Source organism: Emys orbicularis, chromosome 7 (assembly GCF_028017835.1).
Source record: "Emys orbicularis isolate rEmyOrb1 chromosome 7, rEmyOrb1.hap1, whole genome shotgun sequence".
Taxonomy (NCBI): domain Eukaryota; kingdom Metazoa; phylum Chordata; order Testudines; family Emydidae; genus Emys; species Emys orbicularis.
The window spans coordinates 15,065,088-15,078,696 of record NC_088689.1 but is presented as its reverse complement, the minus strand read 5'-3'; the positions used below and the strand labels follow the sequence as shown (position 1 = coordinate 15,078,696).

The 13,609-nt window shown below is 40.6% G+C and overlaps 1 protein-coding gene across 1 annotated transcript; it reads right to left on the bottom strand.

Moving 5' to 3' along the window:
- Positions 1–1,732: 1,732 nt before the first annotated feature.
- On the bottom strand, positions 1,733–7,747 carry KCNK18 (potassium two pore domain channel subfamily K member 18). The gene is made up of 3 exons (XM_065407574.1): positions 7,531–7,747; positions 6,000–6,146; positions 1,733–2,559 (listed from the first exon to the last, which is right to left on the bottom strand). Exons 1-3 carry the CDS (start codon positions 7,745–7,747, stop codon positions 1,733–1,735), a joined length of 1,191 nt encoding a protein of 396 aa, XP_065263646.1.
- Positions 7,748–13,609: the final 5,862 nt, after the last annotated feature.

Here is a 13,609-nt window from a genome sequence, read left to right as displayed (position 1 = left end):
TTATAGAGTGTGTATCTAGTTTTGATAGATAAAAATATGTATAGTTAGCATGATAGGATCTTTGTTCAGTAAAATTATTATTCCTAATACTTGGCACATATATTGTGCTTTACAGGTTCAGAGTACTCAACAAGTATTAACTATATAAGCTGCACAACACCCTTGGCTGTGGTAAGTGGTGTTTCCCTATTTTCAGATGGGGAAGTGACAGAGGTGAAATGATTTGCCCAAGGCCACACTGCAAGTCAGTGGCAAAGTTGGGATTAGAACTCAGGGCTTCTACGGTTCCAGTCCCAAACTCAGTCAGTTTAGACCATACTGTCCCACTAATAATATACCAGTAGCTATGGTTCATAAGTTGTAACACAGACTCAGGTTTGTTACATGCATTCCCACAAATTGCTATCTCTAGAATAGAAACTGTGATTAGCAGCTGCATGTTATAGACGAACACCATAAACTTATGTACACTACGCTGATTACAAAGAGTTGAAAGGATACGAATGCTGATCCTTAATACAGGGAACTGATTTACAGTAGAATGCTTCACTGTGCAGGACAGTAAAGTGTCTAAAGCTATGGTATTTATGTAACTTTGATTTCAAATATCCTGTTCCTAACTGGAAAAACAAGTTAAACATTATAGAAGAAATATTATTCTCACGGTAACAAACTTTGGGCTAGATCCTCAGGTCTGGCTGAGCAGTGAATGAGGGGATAAAGGTGGCTAAGCCATTTTTCCCACTTCTCTGATCCTGGGGCCAGCCAAGAGCCCATTTGGCTCCATTCATAACTTAGAGCAGCCTAAGACTGCTACTAGTTACATCAGCTAGAATGATCACCTAATGGCTGCTTTGTCAGTCAGAGATCACCAGAGTCCAGTGTACTCCCGCCAGTCCTGCTGTGCTGGGGCAGGAAGTGGGCTAGCTATGCTGGCTGGCTTTGTGTCACCCAGGCTTTGTCTTATATAGGCTCCTATTACCCCTCACCCCCTGTCCCAAGTTTTCACACTTGCTGTCTGGTCACCCTATCCACAGCTACCCATTTAAGAGCAGTTTTCTGCTTGCTTTGCACTGCCTGAACACTACAAAACAGCTGGAGAGGATGAGGGGGTTTGAGAAAATTTGGCCTTTTTAAATTTTAACATTACACTGACCATTAAGAAACTTAGATGTGTTAATATCATGAATGAACAGCTAGTTGGGTGCATACCTTAATTCTGTTTAATTATCTCAGGCCAAGTTCCGCCATTGAAAAGTGGGTGTGTGTGTAACAGGGGACAGGGCCACTGTCTGGTCCTGGCGAACAAGAGGTTAGCCTTAGCTGTGCTTCTGCAGGTGCTGTGGGGAAGAACCATAATTTAACACTTTGGGCGGCAGAGAGGAGAGACTGCTGTGTGTAGACAGACCTCCACTACCAGGGCTTATAAGACTGAGCTGACTCCCGGCTCGGGGAGGGGTTTTTAAATGTTAGTTGTGGGGTTTTTTTATTTTTTCTGGTTACAAATCTTATCCCTTGAGGAAAACCTTTGCTGACTGCACCTGTCTATTTTCTCCTGAGGCCTTCCACCCGTTTACAGCATGTTCCTACTGATTTCAGAACAAGCGGAGCTCATGTAAATGAGGGGGAAATATGGCCCCCTCTAAGCCTTCCATAAATCAGGGAGAAGAAAACGCACTAACAATTTCATCTGATTGCATTCGCCAATGAATGTGACTGGGAGAAATGATGGCTATTTTTTACATGGATACTTCTCATACTGTGTTGACGTCTTCTTACTAACATATGAAATCACCTTTTTGTACAAGCCAATCAATCGGTCTTGTCCCAGCTTAAAAGCAATGATGACTATTTCCATACCGATGACAATATAGAGGGAAAAAAACAAGAAAAAGTTGGGATGTTCCAAGTGAATATCACCAAACCCAATTGTTGTCAAGGTGATAAAACAAAAATAGAAAGCCTCCTCGAAATCCATGTGGTTTTCCCACTTTGGAAGAATAGCTGCTGCACAGGAGATGTATGCAAAGACAATTAGTGCCATTAGCAAGATGGGCACATCTAGCTTTTCGAGTTCTTTGCCAAAGTTTTCGATGACACAGGTCATCTTCCCTGAATCTAGTTCGGGACATGAACTCCATCTTTCAAATTTGTTATTTCTTGGTGGCATAAGGTATTGATTTTCTCTTGCAATTAGCATTTCAAATATTTCAGCATTCTGGTATTGCAGTGACTTCCTTTTAACAGAGGATTGGCTTTTCAGCACTTCCGTGATACTTAAAGGTTCCTGGATGACTATTTTGTGTTGCATAAGCAATGATGATCCAGTTTTTATCTCATTGTTTTTCTTACAGACGCATCCAGAACACAGTTTAGCTGGTTTAGAGGCTAACATTTTTGAATTAAGTTTCCTACATTTATTGTAAGACTTGGATAAGATAGTTGCAAGGATGTCTCCCAGGTCTGTCAGAACCAAGAACATCAGAGGTATGCCAAATAATGCATATAGCATACACAGATATTTTCCAACCTTTGTTACGGGGTAGCTATGGCCATAACCTAAAAACAAAATAAAAATAGAACACTGCAATTTATTTTGTATTCAAAACATTGAACTTTTAATACAGTTTTAAGTCAATAGTTTGTGTGGTGATATTTTAGTCACTAGTCTGTGTGGTCTTTTTTTTTTTTTTTTTAACATTTATCTCAATCCTTTTTAAAACTTCTTAGGCTGGGGGCTTTGTACATGGGTGTGACTTGGAGCAGAAGGACCTTCACTGTATTCCTTCTGAAAGAGCATATGCACAAACCATAAAACTTACCTGAAAGCAGAGAGTTTTTTGCATGTGGTAACTCATATGTAGAAATTGACCCAGAATGGAACACCAGATCAAAACTCCCTGTATTTTGGTAAATTCAGATCTGGATTCTAATCTGAATTTTTGCAACTGGTTATTCTGTTTAATAGCTTGGAACAATGAATCCCAACACCCTCAAACCTTATGACTCGGGGCCATTGTTGATCATAATTGTCACTGTCAATGATTTGAAACTATTTACAGTTTGTTAGATCTGATTTTAATGGCAGGAGTTGCATTTGACATATGGAGAGTTGTAAAACTGGGCTTTAGGGGACACACATTTTCTCCATTGAAGAGCATGGCTGGAAACCAATAACACTTTACTCTAGTGATCTAAAAAGTACCGATATCAAATGCAACTAATGCAAAAATATTACCAGACTTCCATTGCCAAATGATCAATTTAAGTAACAAAATGGTAGTGTAAGATATTCAACTGCAAATTAAATTAGGACATAGGACTCCTTTTCTGCAGTTATGCCATTGCTTCTTTGGATGTGAAGTTAAAATCCTAACCCTAAATTAATGCATTTCCATTAGGGAAAAGATAACAGAGAGAAATTGTATTAAAGTTTTTAATGGAAGTTCTCTGTCCTCCAAAAAGGCATAAAGAATCCTTTTTAAAAAATGCTTTTCTCTTCCTTAGTCAACACTGTTTCCTCTTAGACGATTTTGGGGTCTGTCTTTAAGATTATTAAACCAAATACTGGAGTATAATTGCCAAGTCACCTTCATTCTTACTAAAGATAGTTATAGTCCTTATGTTCTAATCCAGCCTCTGCCACTAACTCAGTATGTGGCCTTTGGCAGTTTATTTATCCTGTGTGTCTCCATTCCCACATCTGTGAAATGGGGATGCTAATTATTACTCTGCAGAGGTAAGTGGTGAGGATTAATTACTGTAATTAATATGTGGAGAGTGATTTCTTTTTTCCTTTTGATTCATATACATGAAAGTGCCTATCACAGGTTATAGTTGCTTTAACATTTATTACAGATATAATCCAGCCAAATAACAAATCAACAGCTGATCTCACCCCACACAAATGGCTCTCAATCAACAACAAAAATGAATATCCCTGGCTCCTCACCTCCTCTAGACCCCCAAGCATCTTAGGCCTTCCAAAGAGCCTAAGCAAACAGATGTGGTTTATAGCTTCCTGGGAAGGTCAACAAATAGGGCTTATTTTGGATCAAGCACATAGGAGGGGAGTAGGAGTGCTTCTAAGTGACTAACTCACTTCTGAAAATAAGACTTAAGGTCCTAAATCACGTAAGAGATTTGGACACATTTACCTGTCATAAATATTTACTACTACTTACTAGCACCTGCTACCTATTCTTCCTCATTTTTCACCACAGAGGAAACTATTTTGCATTCCTAGTGTGAGACCCTCTTTGCACTCCCCCCCAAAATAGCATCAGCCACAGCACTTACTAGATTATATCCTTAGCCAATTTGGTTTGATGTTTAAGCAAAATGTGTCCATACGGATCCTTTGGTCCTTACTCAAGCAAAACTCCCCATTGAAATTAATGGTTTCTAGTTTTAACTACGGTTTGTCTTCCTTTTTAAATCATTTGCAATAGCAAAATATTATATGTGGAAGAACATGAAATTGCAGAGATGAAAGAGAACCAAACTTCCATGTAGACCCATTCCACAAATCAGCTCTTATATTGTAGTCAGGGGGGATTTTGCCTGAGTCAGTAAAATAAATAAATAAAATCCTGATGCCTCTCTCACAGAAGTCCCATAAGAAAAGGTGCAGATGTAGACACACCCACTCTGGTTGTAGCTTGTCCGCTGCCTACATAAGCAGAGGTACTTGTAGGGTAGTTCAGTCATATCTAGAAAACCAATGGTGCAGGATATTCCATGTATAATAACCACCCTGGTGTGATTACATGCTGGTTCTATGCTGTAAAGAAAACAGATGGATTTTTTTTTTAATGTAACAAAGAGGAAGATTAACAGCCATGGAAGGGCAGAAAGGGGTAACCAAAGAAAGTAGTCTAAGGAGTGGGAAGGAGACTTTAACCACGCAACTTGAGATCTTGAAACTGATTTCTTAATAGCAGAATTGAATAGGGAGGAGTATAGCTGAGGTTATATAGGAGAATGAATTCTGAGTCCAAGCACTTTTAGAGGCATGAGTGTGTGCATGTTGTTTGAAAACTGTGGATTCTGTCATATCTTATGCTGAAGGATTATGTCAGATAACTTTTCATACCCATATTTAGTTTAACTGAATTTTGGTCAGTTGAATAAATACAGGTTTCAGCTGGATATCTGACTATGTTACCGTCTTTAAAAAAAACACACGTCCACCCTAGAAATCTTCTATCTCTGTCCCTTTCCTTGTTAGCCTCTCTGGATTGCTGCTTGCTGCCTCCTGACCTTCCCTCACAAAAGGTGGTGTTGGTCATTGTCTCAGGCATGCACGTTCTAACTGAGTGGTTCTATGTGGAAGACTTAGTCACTGCCTGCGCTTGCCAACGGGTGAGACTGGTGTCAAGAAGAACAGCAGAAGCACATGGAAAGTAGCACCCCATAGTGTTGTAGAGAAGGGACTAGAACAGGTCATTTTTGTTTGTATCTAGGTCATCTGTCTACACCTGGAGCCAGAATGGAAAATTTCAGGAGTACTTTATAGAAGCTTGACTAGCCATTCTCAATATGCCTCGGTGGATACATAAGAAAGAATTAATTATAATGCCTTATATTTATAACACACTTTTCAACCTAAACAACTGTGAAGCTCTTTAAAATCAGATCACCACCTCTCTGGTGGAGGGCAACACCCAGCATAATACACAACAGTGGGGAGGGCAAGAGCACATTTTGAACCAAAACAATAGAGAAAACCTGTTTGTTCTTTTTTACAAAAAAGTTGCATTAGGTCATGATGACCATGTGTGCATGCACCTGAGCATCTAATTTGCATGTGCAATTACAACAATCTAAGTGCTAAAATGCATTAGAATATACTGGTATACAGAGCACTGGATAACATTTTAACCCAAACTACTCACTACAAATATAGGTTGTTCCTTTGTGAATTCATTGGATGAAACCCATGAGTTAAATGCAGTGATTAGCATCAAATGTTAAGTGTACTTTACCTCAGAACTTACCCACTGTTGTGAACACAGTACAGCAGAAAAAGAGAGACCCAAGGAAAGACCATTGTTCTTTTGGATCGGCAAACCATTCCAACTTAGCTTTGATAAACAGGTCATGGACTCTTTTCTTAAATATCTTCTCGTTTTCTGTCATATTTTCTGTTACAATAACAAAATAGCATGTGGTAACTGCTTCAAGACTCTGGGCCACACCATCAGCTGCTGTAAATCAGCCTAACTCCATTATGCCGGCTGAGGATCTGGCTCTGTTACTTTAAAAGAAGAACATATCCACACACAAACCTATCTTTGCCCATGTTGTAAGTAGAGTCAGGCTAGTAGCTGTGGTGAAGAAACAGAGGAGGGTGGGCTGATGGGTGAAAGCATTAAAAAATGAGGACAAAGAAACTGGGTAATTTTTAAAAAGAGAAAGATAGACGATATACCAAAGAGAGAATGACACAAAATTTGACCTCTGTCTTTCATGACATCCAGCTCTTTTCTTTTAGGTACCTGGTTTATTCTTCTTCTGGTTGAATAACTGAACTGGGGGGAGACGGCGGTAAGAGGGAAAAGAGGTGCAACCAGCATGGTCTTTTACTTAAGAAAGTAGAACAATTTGTAATCAGAAGATAAACAGAAAAGTCTCCATTTGTGGTCTACTGCTGAGACCCATGGCCCCTACCTGTGGATAAATACCAAATGCATTATTTCTAGCAGCTACTCCTATAGCCTGCACATATAGGCATCTTTGGAGTGTGACTTACCCCCTGTAATCCCTCCCTGATAAAAATCACTTCCAAAACACAGTAAGCTCAGTTGAAAAAAGGCACTCGTATTCTGGAATAAGTGTCCACAGAGGGTTTATACTGAAATAAATAACTCATCTGGAATAATTATTCTGGAGTTGCTATTTTGGTAAATTTTTAAGTGTAGACAAGCCCTCAGAAAGAGCCAGTGACCATTCACTAAAAGCTCTTTTATCTATTTAGTCTGCTGTAGACAATGAATAAGTGCTACCACCCCAGTCCCCACCACCCTCTCTTTCTTTGCCATCCTGACATTATATCCCCTGTACTTGGACCCATCCTTCACATAAATAATTACTAGGATCCAGCTTTTCTTTGGCTCTCTGAACTGTTATGTTTTTGTTTTGTAAGGCAGTAGGCTGACCTCCTATTGCTAGGTGACTAACGGAGACCCCCATGAGGGATGAACTGAGCTTGTTACAATAGCTAAGCAATCTCAGTCACTGTTTTGCTACCCAGGGTAACTTTAAATCTTTCCAGTGATGCAAGAAAAAGAGAAGTAGATAAGCACTACAAAAATCTGGTCAAACATTCACATAGGGATCGTGGAAGTTTACAGCCTGGAAATCATAATTAAAGCAAATAAATACACTCTAAACATAAGGAAAAGCTGCTTCCAAGCTTACCCTTCATTATTTTGAAGTATATAGTCACAAGTTAAGAGATCTAAATTGAATGACAAGGGGATCAGTAATACCCTGTAAGCAAAGTCATTTTTCTATTACTGCACATACCTGTAAAATTTTGTGAGAGGTTCCACAGATTCAGCATAAAATCCTTATAGTCTTTACTTTCATTGCAATTTCTGTTACCCTCAATGTGAGAAAACATGACAGCCCCCAGAAAAGCATAGATCACTAAAGAAGAGATGAAGCAGGCATGAGGAAACACCACCCAAAACACTTTTGTGCACATCTTTTTGTCTTGCTGGGGACGAGATCTGAGTTCCATCCTCAAGACTCCGTTCGGAAAAAATCAGCTAGAGGTTTTAGAAACAGGGAAGTGAGAAATCTCTGGCATTTCAGTGAAGCTTCTCCTAGCTGGGAAATGAGAAATCCTCTGTTTCATGCTTTCAGAAGGAGGACTTTATAACTGAACACTGTAGTAGTGTCCCAATGGGCCCTGGAAAGAGCCTAAGACTAATCAAGTCTTAAAATATCTGTCAGATGATGATACAGCATGCTATAGCACTGAATTACTATTGATCAGGGAGAGCTGTAATGCACACAGATGACCAGCTACTGTATGTCTCTACTGGACTAAATTGCAGTTTAAAGTTTCTTGTACTGAACTTCAGTTTTTGTTTTTCATTGGCACAATGGAAGCAAATTTCCCAGTAACAGATGAAAAGATGCACAGTGTAAATAAAGGTTTCAGAGTAGCAGCCGTGTTAGTCTGTATCCACACAAAGAACAGGAGTACTTGTGGCACCTTAGAGACTAAATAAAGGACATGTATGTGATATGGGACATTCCACCAGGAATGAAGGGGAGAGACCTATAATTTATCAGAGGCAGACAGTGCTGGGATTCTACCATTGTACTAAGGGTCATTCCGGCAGGGCTGCAGAATAAGTGCATCTCTCCTACTGATGCATTAAGCTGCTGTCTAGGCCACCTTATATTGGTTGTTTTCTTTAACTGTAAAGGATTTTGTCTATGAGGCCAAACCATGAAGTCCTTGCCCAATTCTTGCCCAATTTTTAGCCCCATGCTAGTGACTTTTCTGGAAGCACATCTAACCTTCAAAACCAAAACTCTCACTCTTATCCCTCATTCTGAGACACTGAAAGTGATGAGCACTGTCACTGTCCTTTGCTATTTTTAACAGTGAGGGTAACTAGAACAGGCTACAAAGGATGTGGTAAATTCTCCATCTCTTGTAAGGCTTTAAACAAAGCCTGGAAATCCTCTAGTACCCCCACAAGATACTGAGCTAGCAGCTGCTGAAATGTTATGGCCTTTGCTATGAAGGAGAGCAGACTAGCTGATCATAATGATTCCTTTTGGCCTTAAAATCTGTAAGCTAGCTCCTCGGTTGTGGTCCGTTGTGGAGGTCCAAGGTGTGGTGTGTTCATCCCAGCTTGGCCCATCTGCTAGGGAAGCAGGGACTGGGAGCTGCATTCTGATCTTCAGCTGGCTCTTCAAGGCTTAGTCCCTGGTACGACAGACTACATGACTGACTGTTATTTATTTATTTTTCACTGGACCAGTATATCATTTTTAGGCAATAGACCTTGTCAAGGCTGCTTCCCCACTTTGAACTTTAGGGTACAAATGTGGGGGCCTGCATGACAACTTCTAAGCTTAACTACCAGCTTAGATCTGGTCCGCTGCCACCACTCCCAAAATGCTAATTCCCTTCCCTGGGTAGCCTTGAGAGACTCTTCACCAATTCCCTGGTGAATACAGATCCAAACCTCTTGGATCTTAAAACAAGGAGAAATTAACCATCCCCCTCCTTCCTCCCACCAACTCCTGGTGGATCAAGATCCAACCCCCTTGGATCTAAAAACAAGGAAAAATCAATCAGGTTCTTAAAAAGAAGACTTTTAATTAAAGAAAAAGGTAAAAATCATCTCTGTAAAATCAGGATGGAAAATAACTTTACAGGGTAATCAAACTTAAAGAGCCCAGAGGAATCCCCTCTAGCCTTAGGTTCAAAGTTACAGCAAACAGAGATAAACACTCTAGCAAAAAGGTACATTTACAAGTTGAGAAAACAAAGATAAAAACTAACACGCCTTGCCTGGCTGTTTACTTACAAGTTGGAAATATGAGAGACTTGTTCAGAAAGATTTGGAGAGCCTGGATTGATGTCTGGTCCCTCTCAGTCCCAAGAGCGAACCACCCCCAAAACAAAGAGCACAAACAAAAGCCTTCCCCCCACCAAGATTTGAAAGTATCTTGTCCCCTTATTGGTCCTTTGGGTCAGGTGTCAGCCAGGTTACCTGAGCTTCTTAACCCTTTACAGGTAAAAGGATTTTGGAGTCTCTGGCCAGGAGGGATTTTATAGTACTGTACACAGGAGGGCTGTTACCCTTCCCTTTATAGTTATGACAGACCTAGAAATCCTTTTTGCTGTTTAATCTGCTCTTTTTGGTCTTACACAAATGCACCCTTAAAACACTTGAAAATTGCTCCTGTGTATATTTTGTAGTTCAGTGTTAATTAGCAAGAAAGCCTACCGCATTTTCACATCACAGGATTGTAATCATAGTGGTGGCATGACTTGTCCTAGGGACTAGATGACTTCCTGAGGTCTCTTCCAATCATATCATCTTCTGTGATTCTATGATTTTGTCACCTGCTTCTCAAATTTCAGCCTCAGTCCTATAAGGTGTGCTGAATCCTTCAGTCCCATTGATATTCAGTAGGACCAAAGATGTCTTCACAATTCCCAGGACATCCTCAGCCACTTGAAGTATCAAGCTCGGAGCTTGCAGCAAAGAGAGAATTTGATAAAAATATATTCAGTAAATGATTTTTACATTAGCTGCTTAATCTAAAGCATTTCCCACTGTCACTGTGTTACATATTTGGGCTCAAATGCTTAAAAGCAAACTGTGATAACTACAAGCTAGTCCAAATTGAGTTAATGCTACTAGCACTGAGAGAGATTTTTGCAGTCTGCATTTCCTGTTCATATTAATGGACTGCACAACTTACGCATTTCCTAAAGGCCATTTCTGAATTCCATTTCTTTCATTAGTGCAAATACACATTGCTCTAGAGATGACACTTGAAAAGGTTTTTGGGCAAACCTGCAAGATTTAATTAATCCAATACCAATAAATGTATATTACCATTTGTAGTTCATCTGGTTTTCTTTGATTACAAAAGTTCAAATTAGAAAGTCCTTTCTTTGTACACAGAGAGGCTTTTAGATAATCAATGATAACTCTTCCTGCATATAACCGTCCATTATTTTGTCAACGGATCTGCTATTTAGATGCTCTTCAATCAAACTCCATTACATTCAATATACTGAACTTTCAAGTATTAAATGCTCCACTATCCAAGTCCACATAACACAATGTCTAGCCAGGTTCAAGCTTTTTCTTTTTCAACAAGTCTGATGCAAATGATAGGTATTTGTAAGTATTTTATAGAAATTATCCAAGGACAGATTATGACTCTGCTACAGTTTGCATGAGGCATTGACTCCAATGGGAATAGTGTGCGAGTAAGGACTGAGATCCTAGTCCTGCAAAGACCTAAGCACTTTCAAATCAATGGAAATTGAAAGCACTCAGTACCTTGCAGAATTCCGTTCTAACAACTGGAGGATTTGGCTTGTTTTTGTTCGGAAATGCACTGCAGTATTCAGTGCTCCCCATTCTCACATGAGTATGAATATCTCTGCATACTGAAGTGCACTTTGGGGTAGTCAGGCCCAGTCAGTACGGACATTTTAAAATGTGGGTTTATGGAAAATAGACCTTGTCAGGCTAACTTGACATTTTATGTGATTACAAGTTTGATTGATAAAGGTAATAGTGTTGATGTAATAGACTTCTGTAAGGTATTAGAGTTGGTACAACACAACATTTTGGCTAAGAAAATAGAACAATACAAAATCAACAAAGCAAAAATTAAATGGATTTAAAAACTGGCTAACTGATGAGTCTCAAAATGTAATTGTAAACAGAGAATCAGAATGGGTGTGTTCCTTCTGGTGTCCTGCAAGGATCAGTTCCCAGCTCTATGCTTTAGCAATGGCCTGGAAGAGAACGTAAAATTATCACGGATAAAATTTGCACATGACACACAGCTTAAGGGAGTGGTAAATAATGAAGAGAACAGGTCACCTGATAGAGTTATCTGGATCGCTTGGTAAACCAGGCTCAAGCATTTTAATATGGCTAAATGTATACATATAGGAAGAAAGAATATAGGCCATAGTTACAAGATGGGAGACTCTGTCTAGGGAAGCAGTGCCTCTATAATCAGCTGAACATGAGCAATACTGTGGCCAAAAGGGCTAATGTGATCCTTGGATGTATAAACGGGAATATCAAGTAGGAGTAGGGAGGATATGTTACTCTATATCTGACACAAGTGTGACTGATACTGGAATACTGTGTCTACTCTTAGTGCCCACAATTTAAGAAGGATTCTGATAAATTAGAGGGGGTTCAGAGAAGAGCCATGATAATGATTTAAAGGATGAGAAACAAGCCTTACAGTAAAAAACTAATAGAGCTCAATCGGTTTAGCTTATGTGATGGTTGTTGGGATGCCCAGAACTGGGAGTCAGCTTGTTACTCCCTTGCCTCTGGCTAGAGAAAGACTTGCTTGTGCTTAACTGAGTGTCAGGTCCCTGACAGTTCCACTTTGTTAGCTACCCAAACACTCTCCTCTGGGCTATCCTGCCCTTACTTTATCTTGCACATTAACAATAGGTGCACCCTAGTCCCTGAGCCACTTTGAAGCAATCCCCTGTAATATTCATCCCCTATCCACTGAACACGCTCAGTAACACCAGATCTGCTGTCCCCACAGGAACAGTGTACACATTAACTTGTGTGATTCAACCAGCTCCTTATATAATACCACAGCACTGAGGTATATTTATAGTGAAAACAATCATAAGTTTATTAGCTAAGATTTAAGAGAGAGTGAGTAAGGATAATGGAAACAGAAGGTTATGTATAAAACAAATTCATAACATGATTCCTAGAGCCTAAACTTAACAGGTTAAACTTTTCTCTAAATAGAATCATAGAATATCAGGGTTGGAAGGGACCTCAGGAGGTCATCTAGTCCAACTCCCTGTTCAAAGCAGGACCAATCCCTAACTAAATCATCCCAGCCAGGGCTTCGTCAAGCCTGACCTTAAAAACCTCTAAGGAAGGAGATTCTACCACCTCCCTAGGTAACCCATTCCAGTGCTTCACCACCCTCCTAGTGAAATTTTTTTTTCTGATATCCAACCTAAACCTCCTCCACTGCAACTTGAGACCATTACTCCTTGTTCTGTCATCTGGTACCACTGAGAACAGTCTAGATCCATCCATCCGGAGTTAGGAGATCCTGGGAGAACCCTGGCTTCCATTTCAAACTTTAATATGTTTTAGCCCTGGGGGCTGGGACGTGAAGCTGGAGCCAGGCGAGCTCACAGCCCCAGAGGGACGAGCTGTGCGTTAGCATTTCCAAGCTGGCATTTTTCAGCCACTCTCATGGTTTTCAGAGCCTGATGCGATTTTCACCCCCCGGCGCTGCACACACCTGCTCCAGACCCCGGCAGGGCAGGCACCAGCCCAGGGCGGGGCAGTGATGAGGAGTGTTTCCCTGGCACCACAGCCCCCAGAGGGGAGCAGAGAGTACAGGCCTGGGCAAAGGCAGCCCCTGCAGGGCCCTTGTTCAAAGCCAGGCCCAGCGCGCTGCACATGGCAGAGGCTGGTGCTCCCCCTCGGCCCTGCTGTCTCCTCACCCCCACCAGCCAAGCGCCATCTCGGCTCCACTCCCACTGCTGGAGTTAATTAGCGAGCACTCAGTGCGCAGCATGGGGAAGTTCAAGTTGATCTCACTCCAAATGTCCTTTTCAGCGTTTCAACTGAGCCTGTTTCAGATCCTGTTTTCATTAATGTAATCACGCTGCCCAATTACTTCTGAGGTTCAGAATAAAGGGGTGTCTCTGTGCCTCTGCCTTGTATCCCAAAAGTTCATTGTCTGGCCTCAGAGACAGTAGAACCCCTGTCGCTTGTTTTTTTCAGTTGATTTCACATCTTCCTGTTGTCTTTGTATGTATTGTAAATGACTTTCCACTGTGTTACCTTACAATGCTTACTTCATGTACTGACCAGTCAGG

Bases quoted from the DNA above. Each gene is read 5' to 3' on its own strand.
- KCNK18 (XM_065407574.1), bottom strand. From the start codon at position 7,747: ATGGAACTCAGATCTCGTCCCCAGCAAGACAAAAAGATGTGCACAAAA. The intron at 6,147-7,530 runs GTATGTGCAGTA...TTATTGTAACAG, and splicing joins CCTCTCACAAAATTTTACAG to AAAATATGACAGAAAACGAG. The intron at 2,560-5,999 runs GTAAGTTCTGAG...TTTTGTTTTTAG, and splicing joins TACTGTGTTCACAACAGTGG to GTTATGGCCATAGCTACCCC.